Raw genomic sequence first — 20,046 nt, forward strand, 5'->3', positions numbered from 1 at the left:
CAATTAAGGTCCACTTGGCTGCTATGTCAGCCTTTCACCCTCCATTCCAGGGCAGATCGGTCTTCATTCATAACATGACGGTCTGGTTCTTAAAAGGTCTGGAGCAGCTCTACCCTCAAGTCCAGGCTCCAGTCCCTCCGTGGGGCCTGAATCTGGTACTCGCACAGCTCATGAAAGCTCCCTTCAAGCCCTTGGTGTCCTGTTCCCTTCTTCTGCTCTCCTGGAAGGTGTCATTCCTGGTGGCGATAACTTCTGCCCAAATGGTCTCTGAGATTAAGGTGCTTACATCGGAGCCGCCCTATATGGTGTTATTCAAGGACAAGGTCCTGTTGCAGCCACATCCGGCTTTCCTGCCCAAGGTGGTTTGGCAATTTCACACAAGCCAGCACATATTCTTGCCAGTCTTCTGCACAAAGCCTGATAAGTCTGAGGAGGAATGTAGGTTGCACTCCCTGGATGTCAGGAGAGCACTAGCCTTCTACATCGAGAGGACCAAGCCATTTCATAAGTTGACACAATTGTTTGTTGCGGTGGCAGATAGAGAGAATTTCATCTTGGATCACAGCCTGCATCCGATTCTATCATCAGGCAAAGGTGCCTTCACCGGCGATTGTAACCGTCCACTCAACTAGAACACAAGCCTCGTCAGCAGCGTTCCTGGCCCATGTGCCAATTTCAGATATCTGCAGGGCTGACATTTGGTCTCCGTACATATGTTCGCGTCTCACCATGAGCTTACACAGCAAGCCCGAGACAACGCTCGGTGTTACAAGTTCATACATCTATGAACTCCGAGCCCACCTCTAGGGATACTGCTTGTGAGTCACCTAGAATGGAATCGACATGAGCTAGCACTCAAAGAAGAAAAAAAGGTTACCTACCTTTCGTAACTGTTGTTCTTAGAGATGTGTTGCTCAAGTCCATTTCATTACCTGCCTTCCTACCCCTCTGTCGGAGTTTTTGTTTTTTTTTAAAGCTTTTCTTTCCTTTGCTGTTTTACTCTGAGTTGTAAATCAGTCTTCATGGGAATAATATGTAATTTTGAAAACCTGATTTTGTAGTATCTTGATAGGAAATCCTGGCCACAAATGTTACAGAAATCCTTTTTTTTTCTTATTGGGTTATAAATGTTTATTGATTAGACCTAAATTCAGTTTAATTATTACTGATGGTTAGACTGTTCACAAACTCTCTAACAGTGGTTGGTTTGAGCTGAGTGGTTGTGTTCTGAATAAATAATATAACAACTTGTAGTGAAAAATTGAAATGTTATTATATGGTATTTGCAAATAAAGGCTAATGATCTGTAATACATACTTTCATTACACAAAGGTTTTTAAAGATTTGTACTTACATTCTGAATTTGTCTCTGATATGAAGATATTTACTTTGCATCTGTAAAAATGTATGTCTCAAAAAAAAAAAAAATTAGCTTAGCATTGAAGTAGCTCAAGTCAGAAACTTCCCCAACAACCTCAACTCAGATGTGACTCTCCAGTGAGCATCTGACTAGCATGCCAAAAAATAGTGGGGTGGCTGCAGTAGTGGCATAGGCTATCTGTCCCAAGTACAAACCTGCCTGAACCCCAGGGTTACGTACACAGGGCAGCTAACCCGTACTTCTGCTGCCACTGCCTGTGCTATTGCAGCTACACTACTATTTTTAGCATGCTAGCTCAGATGAGAATTAGCCATGAGTATGTCGATGGGAACTATGAATCAACCCCCCAGGTTGTAATGTAGCCATAGCCTTAAATTTTGCTGCCGGGGGTAGGAAAGAAAGTTGGAATCTCTGTACACATTTCAAAAAGGAGTCACTTAAAAATCTTTCAGAACTCTGACGAGAGAGCTTTAACGAGTGTGAAAAGTGCCTAGAACTTTAAAATTTGTCCTTGAAATATCCATATTTGAAATTGATTTTTGTCTTATTTTTTCACTTTATTAGGGTTCGTTCTGGTGAAATATTCTTTTTAACATCATTTTTGCTTTAGCTCAAGGGGCTGTGTTTGGAAGCAGGGCTGATAATTAGCTGATGAACATAGTCTGTTTTTAAGTATTTATAAGAGGTTGTTCACTTACGTTCTTTTATATGGTGTAGCAATAATGCAGTTTGGATGTGATCTTCTTTAACTTCACTTTTTTCTCTAATTTTAATAGGAAGACATCTACATGTATGGAGGCAAAATTGAAACAAATAATGGGAATGTCACTGATGAGCTGTGGATATTCAGCATAAACAGTCAAACATGGAGTACCAAAATTCCTGCAATACTTGTACATGGCCAACAGTATGCTGTGGAGGGTCACTCAGCGCATATAGTAGAGTTGGACAGCAGAGATGTTGTCATGATCATCATTTTTGGATACTCTGCAGTGTATGGTTACACAAGCAGTGTGCAAGAGTACTATATCAGTGAGTTCTTTTAAATACTTTCTTTTTGCCCTATATTGATGCTTCGTTTCTTGATTTTTAACCGATCATGAACTTGTTAGGTTTAGAAGAATAAAATATATTTGGCAAGCTCAAAAAACTCTTCTGCTGTTCTTATTTAATTTTTGATCCAAGTAGCTCCTTTTTCTTTTAACTTATGTAAAATCAGTTGTTGTTTTTTAAAATTGGTCGAGTTTGGTTCCTATTTTGGGAATATTGGAGTAGATTGGGTGTGATCACAGTCATGGTTGGGGTACTCAAAGTAAGGCAAGGGTAAGAACCAACAATTTTACATATATTGAGTTATGATGGTGTGTAAGGTTTATCAACATTTTCTCAGACATAAGTTTATTGAAAAGAAGGCTTAATAAATAGCATGGTATACAGTAATCACCTTAACAATGTTGAAATTTTTGCCCTTGCAAGAATTAATGTTACTGTAGTATTTCCCATTCTTAATTTCAACATTTAATAACTATTCTGATTAATATTACTTACAATGCAATTGTAAAGAGTATAATGGCAACTACCATAGAAAATAAAATCAATCACAACTTCTATAAATCACTACAACTTCTGTTGTCGTTTCACTAAATCTAGCTATGCTTCTGGATTATTTTATATTTTAGACACCAATAAACTTGTTCCCTTCTAAGTATAAACAAATATAAGATAAGATAATGCTAAATAACTTATTTCATTTTATAGACTTCACATAACATTTTCTTTTAATAGTTAGAATAACATATTAAAATGGCCCTTATGATAATCTTTAAGAATAAAGCTAATTAATATGCACATTAATTATTTAATGAAAACAGGAATGTGAAGAATCTTGCTTCACATTCTTCCTTCCTTGTTTTCTATGGTACTCAACTGAATCCCTAACAATTCTTTTAACAAGACAGTCAGTGGTTACTAGATTGAGTGTGTTAAGAACTTTTACCAGCAGCTTCAGACATGTAAAGGTTCAAAGTGGTATTTTTGTATTGGGACAATTTCTTTGAATTTTGTCTCATTTTATATATATATATATATGTGTGTGTGTGTGAGAGAGAGAGCGAGAGACACTGAATACATAACTGCCTAAATTTATGTAAGCTGTTTTGGGTAGGGAATAAGTCTTCTGTTGTGCTTGGCCAATTTGAAATAGTTCACCAGTTTTCAGCTGATCACAAGAAGCATAGTTTTAGTTTAATAATGCATAGTTAATGCAGGACTTCAGTTTTGGCTTCATCTAGCACTAAGGTGTCACATGCTTCACTTCAAGCACTGAACTAGTCTTTTTATTTCAGTGGGATTGCTCACATGCTTAAAGTTTAAGCATGAGCGTAACTGTTTTGCTTAATTGTGGCTTCTATGCATGAAGCCTCTCAACCTGTCTACATTACAGTGACAGAATGCTTCCACTATATTCCTGGCATGATTTCTGAGGACCATATTGACATCTTTTCTAGCAATATCGAATATGTCCAGAAGGGAATGAGAATGGGAGGAAGACTACACAATATAGTCTATCCATGTTGATATTTCTGATGCAGCTGCTTAAGACTATCCTAAAATTGCAGTCTCTATCTTCCAAGCTAGGTGTCCCTCTACATTTCTTTGATTTTGAATCAGGGATGCTTACTAGATCATCACAAGACAAGGCTAGTCAATTTTAATTGCCTCCTAAATCTTGACTATTTGTTTGCATAAAATAGTAATAATCACTAGTTACTCTATAACACTGAAAAAAGAACAGGAGTACTTGTGGCACCTTAGAGACTAACAAATTTATTAGAGCATAAGCTTTCGTGGGCTACAGCCCACTTCTTCGGATGCATATAGAGTGAAACATATATTGAGGAGATATATATACACACATACAGAGAGCATGAACAGGTGGGAGTTGTCTTACCAACTCTGAGAGGCCAATTAAGTAAGAGAAAAAAAACTTTTGAAGTGATAATCAAGATAGCTCAGTACAGACAGTTTGATAACACTTTTCAGAGTAGCAGCCGTGTTAGTCTGTATCCGCAAAAATAACAGGAGTACTTGTGGCACCTTAGAGACTAACAAATTTATTAGAGCATAAGCTTTCGTGGGCTACAACCCACTTCTTCGGATGCATATAGAGTGAAACAGATATTGAGGAGATATATATACACACATACAGAGAGCATGAACAGGTGGGAGTTGTCTTACCAAGTCTGAGAGGCCAATTAAGTAAGAGAAAAAAACTTTTGAAGTGATAATCAAGATAGCTCAGTACAGACAGTTTGATAAGAAGCAAGTGTGAGAATACTTACAAGGGGAGATAGATTCAATGTTTGTAATGGCTCAGCCATTCCCAATCCCTATTTAGCCCTGAGTTGATTGTGTCTAGTTTGCATATCAATTCCAGCTCAGCAGTCTCTCGTTGGAGTCTGTTTTTGAAGTTTTTCTGTTTTAAGATAGCCACCCGCAGGTCTGTCAAAGAATGGCCAGACAGGTTAAAGTGTTCTCCCACTGGTTTTTGAGTATTATGATTCCTGATGTCAGATTTGTGTCCATTAATTCTTTTGCGTAGAGACTGTCCGGTTTGGCCAATGTACATGGCAGAGGGGCATTGCTGGCCTCTCAGACTTGGTAAGACAACTCCCACCTGTTCATGTATGTGTGTATTTTTGATAACACTGGTCTACAATTTTTGAGAAGTCGTCTGCTTCAGAGATAAAATGTGCTATTTATTATGTATTTTGATGTGCTGAATTCAAATATGACAATTAAAACAACTGATTGGCTACTGTTTCTAAGATATTTAAGTTTTTACATTTTATGTCTATGTATATTGTGTAGATAGTAGAGTTTTAATCATAAATTGTAAACCTAGGTCTTCTCATGTGTTTATGGTTGCTTTACATGATAATATTTCACCTGTCCTGTTTATGTAACACTTTAAAAATCAGCAAAAGGGTTACATAAATAAAATTTATTATGAAACAAAAGGCAAAAAACTATTCTGTACATAGTTTAGTCCTATTCAGTGTCTACTCGGCGCTTCTTGGCTTGTCTCTTGTATTCATTAAATGGAGCATCTCTTGTCACTGTCCAGCAATAGTCTGCAAGCATTGATGGGCTCCATTTGCCCTGATAGCGTTTCTCCATTGTTGCAATGTCCTGGTGAAATCGCTCCCCGTGCTCGTCACTCACTGCTCTGCAGTTCGGTGGAAAAAAATCTAGATGAGAGTGCAAAAAATGTATCTTTAGTGACATAGAATCATAGAATATCAGGGTTGGAAGGGACCTCAGGAGGTCATCTAGTCCAACCCCCTGCTCAAAGCAGGACCAACCAACTAAATCATCCCAGACAGGGCTTTGTCAAGCCTGACCTTAAAAACCTCTAAGGAAGGAGATTCCACCACCTCCCTAGGGAACCCATTCCAGTGCTTCACCACCCTCCTAGTAAAATAGTGTTTCCTGATATCCAACCTAAACCTCCCCCACTGCAATTTGAGACCATTGCTCGATAGGCGCCGACTTCCCCTTTGCTCGGTGGGTGCTTGACACCCTCCCCAGTCCCTGTCCCGCCTACTCCCGACATGTTGCAACCAAGGCTTTTGTATGCCTTGAGGAGGTTTTCCACCAACAACCTGTAGTTGTCTGCCTTGTTGTTTCCGAGAAAATTTATTGCCACTAACTGAAAGGCTTTCCTGGCTGTCTTTTCCTTGCCACGCAGTGCATGGTCAAATGCATCATCTCGAAGAAGTTCACGAGTCTGAGGACCAACAAAGACACCTTCCTTTATCTTAGCTTCACTTAACCTTGGAAATTTTCCACAGAGGTACTTGAAAGCTGCTTGTGTTTTGTCAATGGCTTTGACAAAATTCTTCATCAGACCCAGCTTGATGTGTAAGGGTGGTGGTAAAATCTTCCTTGATTCAACAAGTGGTGGATGCTGAACACTTTTCCTCCCAGGCTCCAATGACTGTCGGAGTGGCCAATCTTTCTTGATGTAGTGGGAATCTCTTGCACAACTATCCCATTCGCAGAGAAAACAGCAGTACTTTGTGTATCCAGTCTGCAGACCAAGCAAGAGAGCAACAACCTTCAAATCGCCACAGAGCTGCCTCTGATGTTGGTCATAGTTTATGCACCTCAAAAGTTGTTTCATGTTGTCATAGGTTTCCTTCATATGGACTGCATGACCAACTGGAATTGATGGCAAAACATTGCCATTATGCAGTAAAACAGCTTTAAGACTCGTCTTCGATGAATCAATGAACAGTCTCCACTCATCTGGATCGTGAACGATCTTGAGGGCTGCCATCACACCCTGGATGTTGTTGCAGGCTACAAGATCACCTTCCATGAAGAAGAATGGGACAAGATCCTTTTGACGGTCACAGAACATGGAAACCCTAACATCACCTGCCAGGAGATTCCACTGCTGTAGTCTGGAGCCCAACCGCTCTGCCTTACTCTTGGGTAGTTCCAAATCCCTGACAAGGTCATTCAGTTCACCTTGTGTTATGAGGTGTGGTTCAGAGGAGGAGGATGGGAGAAAATGTGGGTCCTGTGACATTGGTTCACAGGACCAGAAGTTTCATCCTCTTCCTCTTCCTCGTCTGACTCAAGTGAGAATGATTCTGGTGCATCAGGAACCGGCAGTCCTTCTCCGTGGGGTACTGGGCGTATAGCTGATGGAATGTTTGGATAATGCACAGTCCACTTTTTCTTCTTTGACACACCTTTCCCAACTGGAGGCACCATGCAGAAGTAACAATTGCTGGTATGATCTGTTGGCTCTCTCCAAATCATTGGCACTGCAAAAGGCATAGATTTCCTTTTCCTGTTCAACCACTGGCGAAGATTTGTTGCACAAGTGTTGCAGCATATGTGTGGGGCCCACCTCTTGTCCTGATCTCCAATTTTGCAGCCAAAATAAAGGTGATAGGCTTTCTTAACCATAGTGGTTATACTGCGCTTTTGTGATGCAAAAATCACTTCACCACAAACATAGCAGAAGTTATCTGCACTGTTCACACAAGTACGAGGCATCTCTGCTCACTTTGGCTAAACAGAAATGTGTCCCTTTGCGAAATCAAACACTGACAAATAAGAGAGCACGACACTGTATGATTTCTAGAGCTGATATAGGGCAATTTGTTCAGCAGAGTGATGTAAGCTTCGTTACGATTGCATCATCCAGGACTTCTAGGAATAACATGATGCAATTCATATCATGTATGACGCAATACCAGCTTCAGATTGCATCATTCATTGTTTTGCCTAAAAAGCAAGTACTGTCCAAACCCAGTCATAGATTTATTCATAGATCCAGTCAAAGATGTATTTTAGTCATTTCTGGTTTAAATTGAGATCCCTTCCCTTTATAACTCACTTATCCTCCGCCATTCCCAACTCAAGGGTCGTATATACTGACCCAATAGCATATCTTGAAAACTAGAGCCAATCAACAATTTTAAGCATCATTTTCGTTCTCAGTGACCCAGAATTAGTAAAGTTTGACTACATTTATTTCAGAAGCATTTTGGCTGTAGAGCAGTGTAAGAAGTGTGAGAATACTTACAAGGGGAGATAGATTCAATGTTTGTAATGGTTCAGCCATTCCCAGTCCTTATTCAATCCTGAGTTGATTGTGTCTAGTCTGCATATCAACCACATCTACCAATGTGATATATGCCATCATGTGCCAGCAATGCCCCTCTGCCATGTACATTGGCCAAACCGGACAGTCTCTACGCAAAAGAATTAATGGACACAAATCTGACATCAGGAATCATAATACTCAAAAACCAGTGGGAGAACACTTTAACCTGTCTGGCCATTCAATGACAGACCTGCGGGTGGCTATCTTACAACAGAAAAACTTCAAAAACAGACTCCAACGAGAGACTGCTGAGCTGGAATTGATATGCAAACTAGATACGATCAACTCAGGATTGAATAAGGACTGGCCATTACAAACATTGAATCTATCTCCCCTTGTAAGTATTCTCACACTTGCTTCTTATCAAACTGTCTGTACTGGGCTATCTTGATTATCACTTCAAAAGTTTTTTTTCTCTTACTTAATTGGCCTCTCAGAGTTGGTAAGACAACTCCCACCTGTTCATGCTCTCTGTATGTGTGTATATATATCTCCTCAATATATGTTTCACTCTATATGCATCCGAAGAAGTGGGCTGTAGCCCACGAAAGCTTATGCTCTAATAAATTTGTTAGTCTCTAAGGTGCCACAAGTACTCCTGTTCTTTTTGCGGATACAGACTAACACGGCTGCTACTCTATAACACTGAATTATAGAAGGCAAAGTCCATTGAAAAAACTTCCAAGAATGAATGCCTTTTATTGAAGACCTGTTTTAAGAAAAACACAAAGTAAAATAAGAAACATAAATCATGATAATTACTGTAGTTTTCTGCATGATCATTAATGTTTAACAGTACCTTGAATATAGTATATCTATTCTAAGTATTAAGGTCAGAGAAGAAGTACCAAACTCCATGTTTTGAAAATCTTACAGTAACTATGATGTGTTGTTGTTTGGTTTGATTATGAAGTGGTAGTAGTGGGGACCTCTTGCCTCACTTAGCAATGTAAACGAAAATTTCAGTGTTTATTGGATAGTTTATTGCTGGCATTAGAGCTAAAATTCATGACTTCTTTCCATTTTACAGCTTCTTTACTATGTTAGGGCTATATTTGTAGAGGATTAGTAAAACAGAATACTATCTACAACTAAGCAAGTTTAAAAAACAAAAACAAAAAACCTTGAATCCATGGTTATAAACTCTGAGTGGGGGAGAAATATATTTTGCACTGCTGGCAGTTGTTATGGTTCAGAATTAATCTCAACTTAGTAAGTTTCCTTTCAGAGATATTAGCTTCTCTGCCAATTATAGAAAATATTAATGGGAAAGTGGGTGTTTTCATAGAAAATATATTCCATTATTGAATTAAAAAATAATGTAGATTTGTAGCAATATAAGGTCTTCATATAAAAACCCATTGACAGCAATGAGACTACTTGTCTGAGGAAGGGTTATTCACACAAGCAGTGGTTTTTAGGATCTGCCCTGTATGCTGTAATTGTTCAGTTTCAGCAGATAACCCTCGTGTTTTGTTTCACCTTAGTACCTCTTATTTTTGGCCCCCACCAATAGTTAATGAATTCTGTGGCAATTTTCCCCCAATTCCTTGGCAATTTCAATATTTATCTCTAGATTTGCAGCATTGAAATCATTTTTAACCATGAAATTTCAGATGGTGATTTGCACTAAGCACGACTTGCTTTTTGGAACTCAGAAGGTATGGCAAGTGATAGATGTATTTATGTAGAAGCCTCTAATGTCCTGTTCAGAAAGGAAATTGGTTACAAAGAAAGGCTTCTGACCTTGTAAAAAGAAAATATAATATATCTTTTCCTTTCTCTGCCTATTTCCAATATTCAGACTACTCTAGAATTTGACATTGTGCTGCTTTCACTGATGGGTGGATGCCATGGTATTGAAACAATTTTTATAATGGGGGTGTTGAAGGCGGAAACTGTGTAATTGGTTATCACTACTTCAAGCCAGGGAGTGCGGCAGCACCCCTAGTTCCAGCACCTATGGGTGGATGCTATATTCTCTTCAGACACTGGCTCTTGGTGGTTTTAACATAAACTCTTTTCCAACCACTTGCCACACTCACACTGAAATAAACAGGTCTGATATAAAATTTACCTCACTTAGCCCATCTTCAGTTAAATTCTTAGTGACCTAATTTCTATCCCTCTAGATCTTTCTATAAATTGTAGTAATCAGATGTGGGATTCTGGTACACATATCCATTTTAGAACTGAGGCCCTGACTTCTGTAGGCTTTGGATCAGGAACCATTCAGAAGTCTAGTTACTGACTTTAGCATGTGCTTCTTAATTGGTGTTATCCGGGGACTCCCTTGGCTTCTTATATGAGCACTGTACTGTGCAACTGTTGATCACAAATCAGGTTGATATAAAGTGTGCATGCACTCTCACTCTTTCTCAGAAAAACACACCAATCCTCCCTACTTGAGTTCCTTCCTTAGGATCAGGGGTGTGCACAAGAGGGAGCGGCAAGCAGGGGAAGCCCCTGCCCCCCCGCAATAATCGGCTGGGGCACAAAACTCCTCCGACCCTGGGGCCACGGCAGAGACCAAGCTCCTCGAGGGTTGTGGTGGGGGCACAGAAAGTGCACTTCCAAAAGCAGTCAATTTTTCATTCCTGCACCCACCCCTGCGTAGGATAAGGTAAAATTAGCTATACCCGAGAAAAAAGTAATTTCTGTTCAAATAGAATAAATTGTGTGTTTAAAAATCATGACGTTTTTTGCACTCAGATTTTCATTGTGTGAATGTGTGGGAATATGTCTTTGCTCTGGAGGTGATGTGATTGCCTTTGGACTCATTGCAGGAGCAAAGGAGCTTCCTTTTGCCCTTTCTTGCTATTCTTAGAGTTATGGCTTTTTGGGAACCTATAAATCTCAGGAGGGGAGTTTTGTATGGATGGTTTTACTAACTTGCACCATAAAGCTTTTCTGGGCTAGTCCACAGGGAAATTTATTTCGCTTTAGGTTAGTGATACCTCATAAACTTTCTAAGAATCTCAATGTGAGTCTCAAGGTGAATATAATATTCGTGTTTTGCTTTAGCTGAAGTTTTAAAAAGCTCTTTATGTCTAAGGAAATTTCTGAATAAGTCTCTTCTGGAGTTATTTAAAAATGACAGAGATTTGTTTGGACTGATAACAGATTGTCTTCTGCTTTTTAGATTGAAGTGATTCTTCTTCAAAAAAGAAGACTTTAACAAACTCAGAGAACTGGTAGGTAAGGCCCCGTTGGGAGGAAAATCTAAGGGATAAAGAAGTTCAGGACAGCTGGCAGTTTGTCAAGAGGACAATACCAAAGATACAACTGCAAACTATCCTGATGCGAAGAAAAGATAGGAAGAATAGTAAGAGTCCAATATGGCTCAATCAGGTACTCTTTAATGACCTGAAAATCAAAAAGGAATCCTATAAAAAGTGGAAACATGGACAAATTGCTAAGGAGGAGTGCCAAAAAAAAAAAAAAAAAAAAAAAAAGCACAAGCATGTAGGGCAAAATCAGAAAGGCTAAGGCAAAAAATGAGTTACACATAGCAAGGGACATAAAGGCAATAAGAAGAGGTTCTTTAAATATATTAGGAGCAAGAGAATGACAAAGGAAGGTAGTGTAGGTTCTCTGTTTGGCTTGGAAGGAGAGATAACTGACGACACAAAGGATGCTGAGGTATTTGAAACCTATTTTCCTTAAGTCTTCACTGAAAAGGTTAATGGTGACCAGATATCCAACAGAATTAATATTAACAAGGGGGAAGGAACACAAACCAAAATAGGGAAAAAACAGGTTGAAGAATATTTAGAAAAGTTAAAAGTACTCAAGTTTGGAGTCTTAGTAGTTAGATAAGTTATAAGTACTCAAGTCTGAAATTCATTCTAGGGTACTTAAAGAGCTAGCTGAAGCAATCTCATAACCATCAGCAATTATCTTCGAGAACTCCTGGAGGATGGGTGAGGTGCCAGAGGACTGCAGAAGGGCAAACATAGTACCTATCTTTAAAAGGGGTAATGAAGAGGACCCAGGGAATTGAAGTTAGACTGACTGATCTACAATACCCGAAAGATACTGGAACAAATTATTAAACAATTTGTGAGTACCTAGAGGATAATAGGGTGATAAGTAATTGCCAGCATGGTTTGTCACAATTGGTTGAAAGACCGTGCTGAAAGAATAGTTATCAATGGTTCACTGTCAATCTGGGAGGGTGAATCTAATGAATAGTTGAGTGGAGAGTATACTTATAATATTTGAAGATGACACCAAACTGGAAGGGGTTGCTAGCACTTTGGAGGACAGGTTTAGAATTCAAAATGACCTTGACAAATTAGAAAATTGGTCTGAAATCAACAAGATGAAATTCAATAAAGACAAGTGCAAAGTACTTCACTTCGGAAGGAAAAATCAAATGTACAACTACAAAATGGTGAATAACTGGCTAGGTGGTAGCACTGCTGAAAAGGATCGGGGACTTACAGTGGATCACAAATTGAATACGAGTCATCAGTGTGATGCAGTTGTAAAACAGGCTAATATTGATTGAGATATATTAATGGGAGTATTGTATGTAACATACAGGAGGTAATTGTCCTGGTCTACTTGGCACTTGTGAGGTGTCCAATTCTGGGCATCATACTTTAGGAAAGATGTGGACAACTATCCTCAGTTCCTTCTCTACTGCCTCGGCCCCAGACGTAACACTAGCATCTCCACCTTGAGCGTATTTGGCCTTTCTCTTTCCTTCTGTGAAGTTAGTTTAGTTTAGTGTTGTTGTTAGCATAATTAGTTAATTTAGGTGACAGGGCTGTTTTTCCCTCTCTTTTTTTCCCCTGGGAGTTTGTCTTCTCTTGGTGGGGTATGCCTGGTTCCCCAGGCAGCAAATGTTGCCTCTCCTGCCGAGAGGCTATACCAGTGAGCAACAGACACTCCAAGTGTGTCTGCTGAGTGGGAGAGTCCCATATCTCCCAAGAGTGCTCCCTTTGTTTAGCCCTTAAAACCAGGGCTAGGAAGAACAGGGATATAAAGCTCAGACTGTTGGCAATGGAACATTCCACTCTTTGAGCTAGTTCTGGAGACACCCCCCCCAATACATCTGTCCCCAGGTGGACCCAGCATCCCATCTAACTCAGGACATGCTTCCCATAAGAAGGGTAAACATTTGGAACACTCTGGGAAGACTCCTGAAAAAGAGGAGCCAGCTCCAGAAAAGACCAGGTTGCATCCTTGGTCTGCAAAGGTATTCCTTTGGTATGGGTGGGCCTGCAAATCCCAGAGCTCCAAGGAGAGAAAACATGGCTACTATAGGGCATCTGTACCCTCCAATAGTAAGGGCAAGCACGAGGTACCATCTAGCTTGGCCCTGTCATTGACAATGAAGCATTCTGCTCTGCCATTGGTGCAGTCATGCGCCTTAACTCAGTCATTGGTACCAATGCAAGTAACTCAGCTAGGAGTGCCTATACAAGCGGTACCCATGAGCAAACATCAGTCCAAGAAGGCCTGTGGAATGCTCAGCTTTACTGGTACCATCCGCTCCAGCCACAACGACTTCAGCTGCGGTGTCTTTATTGGGGTCCTTTCCGGTACACAAGAGGTCCAGTACTTGAGGGATCTCTGTCTTGAATGAACCAGAGTCCCCATTGCTGTAGGTACCAAGCATCTCATGGTATTGGGGTCCTGGTCTCTGAGTGACCACTCCCTGGCACAAGTCTCTCCTCCATCCTCATTGGCTGCTCCACGTACTTCTGGAGAGGGGAGGGGAAGAAGAAGAGCATTCCTGGTCACTTTCCTGGCTTTCTGTTGGGGTTTCTCCTATATACTTATTTGGCAATCGCCCCTCATGCAGGAAGGACTTCATGGCACATCAAACATGATAGAACTAAGCCTGTATGCTACACCCTCTCTCGTGGACCTCCTCAATGGCCATTTTGGGACCCCTGGGCTGCCTATTGGCAGCAGTTTTAATAAATCACTGGTACCATCTATGTGGGAGACTGGGATCCCACATCCTCCCTGTATTTGAGAAGTTGGAAGCTAGGGCAGATGAAGAAGTCACCCCTGAAACTCCAATTTTGTTATCGCTGGATGAGGTGCTCATGCTTACTCCTCCTTTCATTGTTGATGACTGCCTACAGTTCCACGACTTCATTAGATGGGTAGCAGACACTCTGCAGATTCCATTGGAGGAAGTCAGAGACCAGCTGCACAGGCTGTTTGACATTTTGCAGTCAGCAACACCCTCCAGAGTGGTGCTACCTATTAATGAAGCTCTGTTGGATCTGGCTAAAATGGAAAGGCAGATACCAGCCACTATTCCTCCAATGTGCAGAAGGGCTGACAAGAAGTGTGATGTGTCCCACCAGGACTCTGACTTTTCGTTTTTCCCTCCCCACCAACTCCCTCATGGTGGATTTTGTGAATGAGCGGGGTAAACCACACTTTTTAGGGGCTACCCCCGATGAAAAGCACCAAAAATGAGTGGACCTCCTTGGATAAAAGTTTTACTTGTCAGCAGCCTTGCCATTTCAGATTGCGAATTATCAGGCAGTCATGGCTAATTATAACTTTACTAATTGCAGCAGGCTGGCAGCTTTTATTGAACATCTGCCACAGGACTTCAGGGAACAATTCCAATCTATTGTTGCTGAGGGTCAGCTATTGGCCAGAACAGCTCTTCATGCATCCTTAGATATTGCTGCCAGGTCCATCTCTATGGTGGTAGTTAAACTCAGGGCATAACTGAGAGAGGTCCAAAATACAATAGAGGACCTCTCTTTTGGTCACAAACTCTTCTTGTAGACTATGAACGACTCCCTGCACTCACTTAAGGACTCCAGGGCCATCCTATGTTCCTTGGGCATTTATACACCTACAAGCAAGAAGCATTTCAGTAGAGCACAGACTGCCCAGTAATTGTGCCCTGCTCAGTTCTTAGGGTACAAAAGACCCCCCATAATCCCCAGAAAGAGACACAGATTTCGGAAGATGAGGGTCGCCCAACCGCCCTCTGCGACCACACAGGCATAATCTAAACAGCAGTTTTGATGGGTTGGCCAATGGTTCAAATGCTCCTGTTCCTCTGAGTTTACAGTTGCACCTTTAGCCCACCTCCTTCCCTTGGGGGACCACATTGTCTATTTCCACCAGACTTGAAAGTGAATCACCAGGGACCAATGAGTATTGGAGGTCATAACTTCAGGTTACACCATCGAGTCTTTGAGACTCTCTCCCTTCCCACCGCCCCTTTCCTGTCCCTCTTAAGGGACCCCTCTCATGAGTTTCTACTAAGGCAAGTGGTGGACTTTCTCCTCTGACTAGGAGTGATAGAACTGGATCCTTCCCTTTATGGGGCAAAGGATTCTACTGAAAAAGGATGGAGGTTGGAGGACAGTCTTAGATCTAAGACAACCAAACAAGTTTATGAAGCCCCCAAAATTCAGGATGGTAACTCTTATAACTATAATTCCTGCTCTAGAGGAAAGGGATTGGTTTTTGTCCCTTGTCCTCCAAGACGCCTACTTCCATATAGCCAATCACCCGGGAAATACCTATGATTTGCTGTAGGCCAAGATCATTTCCAGGTCAGAGTGCTTCTCTTCAGTCTCTCTTTGGCTTCAAGGGTGTTCTCGAAGGTTCTAGCAGTAGTGGCCACTTGCTTTCTACAGGAAGTGATTGTCCTCTTCCTGTACCTCAACAACTGGTTTCTCAAAGGATGCTCTTTCGAGGCAGTGTTGTCTTCCATTCAGAAGGCTCTTGCTCTGTTCCAAGAGTCGGTCCTACAGCTAATAGTAAAGAAATCTGTTAGTACCAGTGCAGGGAATTCAGTTCATAGTGTGTACTTGGACTTGAGGGCATGTCGACAGTTACCTCTGGTGCGATCGATCCAGCGGGAGTTGATTTATTGTGTCTAGTGAAGATGCAATAAATCGACTGCCGAATGCTCTTCTGTCGACTCTGGAACTCCATCAGAACGAGAAGCATAGGCAGAGTTGACGGGGAGCATCAGCAGTTGACCTACCGCAGTGAAGACACCGTGGTAAGTAGCTCTAAGTACATCGACTTCAGCTACGCTATTTTTGTAGCTGAAGTTGCGTAACTTAGACTTAGCTCGCCACCCTCCCCCCCAGTGTAGACAAGGCCTTAGTGACAGCCAGAGTGTACTTCCCTTTATACGGATTTGTGAAACTCTCAGGACTGGTTAAGTTGATTCAGGGAAGCTCTAGGACATCAAGAGGGAACTGTCTTTTCAGCTCTTTGGTCATATGGCAGCATGTACCTTTGTTACCAATCATGCAAATTTACACTGCTGCTGTTTCCAAGGTTGGTTGAGAACTTCCTATTATCCTACCAGAGATGCCTTGGCAGTCTTCTTGCATGTAAAGAACTGAATTGGTGTAAAGAGCGACTGCACATCAGTGCAGGTGTTCCTTTCGGCCGCCCAACTCTGTCAGTAAGTCTAACTAATGCATCCCATGTTGATACCCTCACAGTTCAGGACAGATGGATGACCTATAAGACAAGTCTCCACATCAACCTATTGGAGCTCAGGATTGTCAGGAATGCTTGGCTCCATTTTCTCCCATTGATCAGGAGAAGAGTGATGAGGCTCATGATGGACAACATGCCCTGCATGTTTTACATGAACAAGCAGAGAGGAGCAAGATCCCCCTCCTGATGTACTGAAGCTATAAAGCTCTAGAACTGGCTCATAGTCAACCTCATCCAAATTTCAGAGCCTACCTTCCAGGAATCCAGAACACTGCTGCGGATGCCCTCAGCAGACACTTCTACCATGACTCCAAATGGGAGCTGGATACTCAGGTCCTCCAGGACATATTCCAGAGATGGGGTTGGCCAGAAATTGATCTTTTCACCCATAGGGATACACATCTGGAAGAATTACAGTTATTGCACAGGACAAGTAACAGTTCCTTCCCCTGCTCCCTTTGATTGAGCAACAGTCCTAGTTTCCAGAACATTTATGAAGTATATTTTTATTGTAATGCAATGAGAATTAAATATCAGGCATCCTCATGGAGAATTATTCTTCTAATATTTGGGGGAGTTGTCTGTGACTTCACCTGCTTTTCTGTGTTTTGCTGACTGAATGTGAAGCGTCTTTGGGTATGATTTTAATTAATGAGCATAAGCATTTAACCATGCTATAGACTGGATCAGTCTTCTGGAAATGAGAGTGGCAAAGCTGGATCTGGAATGCTGATTCTATTTGATGAGGATGATCAGGACAGGGGCAGTAATTAACCTTGATCATGTGTTTAGTACCTGGCATACTTAATTATCTTAAGTTACGGTAGTGAGTTATCTATGCACTTGGAAAAAAATGTTTCTGCTCTCTGGAACTCTTTGGAAAACTGTCAAAAGTTTTGACAGAAGACATCAAATTCTTTAAGATTCAAATTACAAGAGGACACTACGGGCAAGCCTTGACTACGGGAGTGATTTCCTTATTTGGGTTTTGGCTCTGAAAACTTCTCTAACTAAAATTCCTAACTGTCCATTCAGTTCGTAAGATTTAAATACAAGGAATAAAAAGTCTTTTCTCTTCCTCTATTTTTCAGAGAGCTCATACAGTATTTAGACAGAGGTTTACTCAGACAATTTACCATGCAAAATATTATTTGAATAAGACAAATAAGAATACTAAAAGTAGAATCAAAGTGTAACTCATTGGGTGCAGTCAACAGTACCATATATGTTGTCCCAGAGAAATATTTACTTTTTCCCCTGAGAGGATTAAACAGGCCTGTGACATGATAGGCAAGTGAAGAGGATTGAGGGGTAGGATTTTCAGCATATCTACTCCTATTTTTATCTAAATTGTACAAAGTGTATTTATTTACTGGTAAGTATTGTGTAGCCTGCACGTAAAATTTGAAGTCATTGGTATAGATTTCTGAGGCATGCTCATAGACACAGTCCTTAATAGTTAAGAGATATCCAGCAGTTGGTTTGGGGTGTGGTGTGATACCAGTTATATTGTATTTTCATTAAAAGGGTAAACGCCCTAAATTTCAACACTAGCTAAGAGCAAAAGAACAATGCAACATAGTCTACTAGCTATGTTCATACATTACAATTCACCAAAGATGGATAAGAATAAAGCTGCTGTCATCCATCCCATGGAAATTGATTTTATTGTGTCTGCCTTTTGCCCAAAAGATTTAACTTGCTTAAGAAGGTAGCGTCTGAAAATTGTGTGCTGAAATTTGGATTTCAACTATAGTGGCCTTAAAGTGATGTAGTTTGCCACCAAGCAGACAACAATATTTTGTTTTTCTTCTATAAGGTCAGTCTGCCTACCTGTGTTAGGTGAGATACAGGAGAAAAATGGACTCTAATGTAGCCTTTAAGTTAAGTTGGAGCCAGTATATGCCATTATTTGGTAACTGTGGCAAAATAACCTATATCATAGCAGCCACTGTGGCTTATAAATTTGCAAACCTCTGCTCTACATAGGGGAAAACTTTCCACACCTTTTATACTTTAGACTGGGATTTTCAAAAGAGTGTAAGGGAGTTAAGTGTCCAACTCCCATTGCCGTTCGTAGGCCCTTTTCAAAACACCCATAGGCTCTTTTGAAAACCCCAGCCTTAACGTTTAAGGCAGGGGTTCTCAAACTGGGGGTCGGGACCCCTCAGGGGGTTGTGAGGTTATTACATGGGGGGGGGGGGTCGCAAGCTGTCAGCTTTGCCTCCAGCATTTATAATGGTGTTAAATATATAAAAAAGTATTTTTAATTTATTGGGGGGAGGGGTCGCACTCAGAGGCTTGCTATGTGAAAGGGGTCACCAGTACAAAAGTTTGAGAACCACTGGTTTAAGGCTTCTCCAGCAAGTGTTTCCTTCCCCCATGCTGCTGAGGTGGCCTATTAAATCATCAGCAGAGCTCAGGTAGTCTTAGAACCAGGAAGACAAGAAAAAAAATAGATATGGCCCTGGAATGAGTCCAAGTTGAAATATAATACTTTTGATAGCTGAAAATTGGCCTCTCTCTCATCCTGACTCCATTTTTTGACATAGTGAGTGTCAGTGAGCTTGCATACTTTTTAAATACATGAATGGAGCTGAATTGAAAGTGTAGTTTTGAGAAGACATTGCAGACTAAATGCAGGACTAAATGTTGTGCCATTGACCTAAGGTACAACCACAGGCAAATTACTTAATCTCTCTGCTTCATTTATCCTATTTGTAATAGTGATGAAAACTTTGTAAAACACTTTGAGGCTGAGGGATTAAAAAGCAATCTTTTTTTGCCTTCGTGTTGTCCCATTAGGGTTGGTGGCTCTTGTTCTTTGTCTCCAAGCATTCTTATCCAGTGTGTCTTCTATGCTGACACGAACTTCCTGCATGTCCTCCTTCACCATCTTGAACCACCTATTTTTAGGTCTTCATCATGATTCTTTGTCCTATGGCTTCTAGCTCTTGTTCTGTCTGACCAACGTATTCCACACGTGGCAGTCTCACACCTATCCATCTCAGTCGATACTCCCTCATCTTTTCTGGAGCACCCACATAAAAAAATTAGTGGGTGCTTAGCACCCACTGGCAGCCGTCCCCCTCCCCCCCCAGTGCCTCCCACCCACCGGTGGTCCTGTGGCATGTAGGAGGCACTGGGGTACAGGGGGAAGAGGTGGGGTGGGGACGGACCGGAGGCGGGAATAGTGGGGGGGCCTTGGGGAAGGGGTGGAGTAGGTGCGGGTCCTGGGGCTGAGCAGGGTTTGAGCACCCCCAGGGAAAGGAAAAAGCAGGGGCCTGTGATGGGGGCAACCTGCATATGGCTCCTGCCATTTCATTGTGTAGCCTATCAACTCCTGTCTTAGCCGGCATCCACCTGAGCATTCTAATTGTGGTACTGTGAAGTAGTGGTGGTTCTCTCTTCCTCATTGGCCAGCATTCCAATACATACATCATGGCTTGCGTAATCATCATCTTATACACTTTGTTCTTTAGTTTATTTGGCATATTCTTATCACAGAGAATTCCTGTCACCT

At 41.3% G+C, this 20,046-nt stretch overlaps 1 protein-coding gene across 1 annotated transcript in view; it reads left to right on the forward strand.

The window, feature by feature from the left end:
* The window catches only part of ATRNL1 (attractin like 1), a 1,044,719-nt gene that overhangs the window by 178,696 nt on the left and 845,977 nt on the right, over positions 1-20,046 (forward strand). The window contains exon 8 of the mRNA XM_065407744.1: positions 2,158-2,413. Within this exon, the coding sequence (XP_065263816.1) occupies positions 2,158-2,413 (256 nt within the window). The remainder of the gene's footprint in view (positions 1-2,157; positions 2,414-20,046) is intronic.

This window comes from Emys orbicularis, chromosome 7, assembly GCF_028017835.1.
Source record: "Emys orbicularis isolate rEmyOrb1 chromosome 7, rEmyOrb1.hap1, whole genome shotgun sequence".
Lineage (NCBI taxonomy): Eukaryota > Metazoa > Chordata > Testudines > Emydidae > Emys > Emys orbicularis.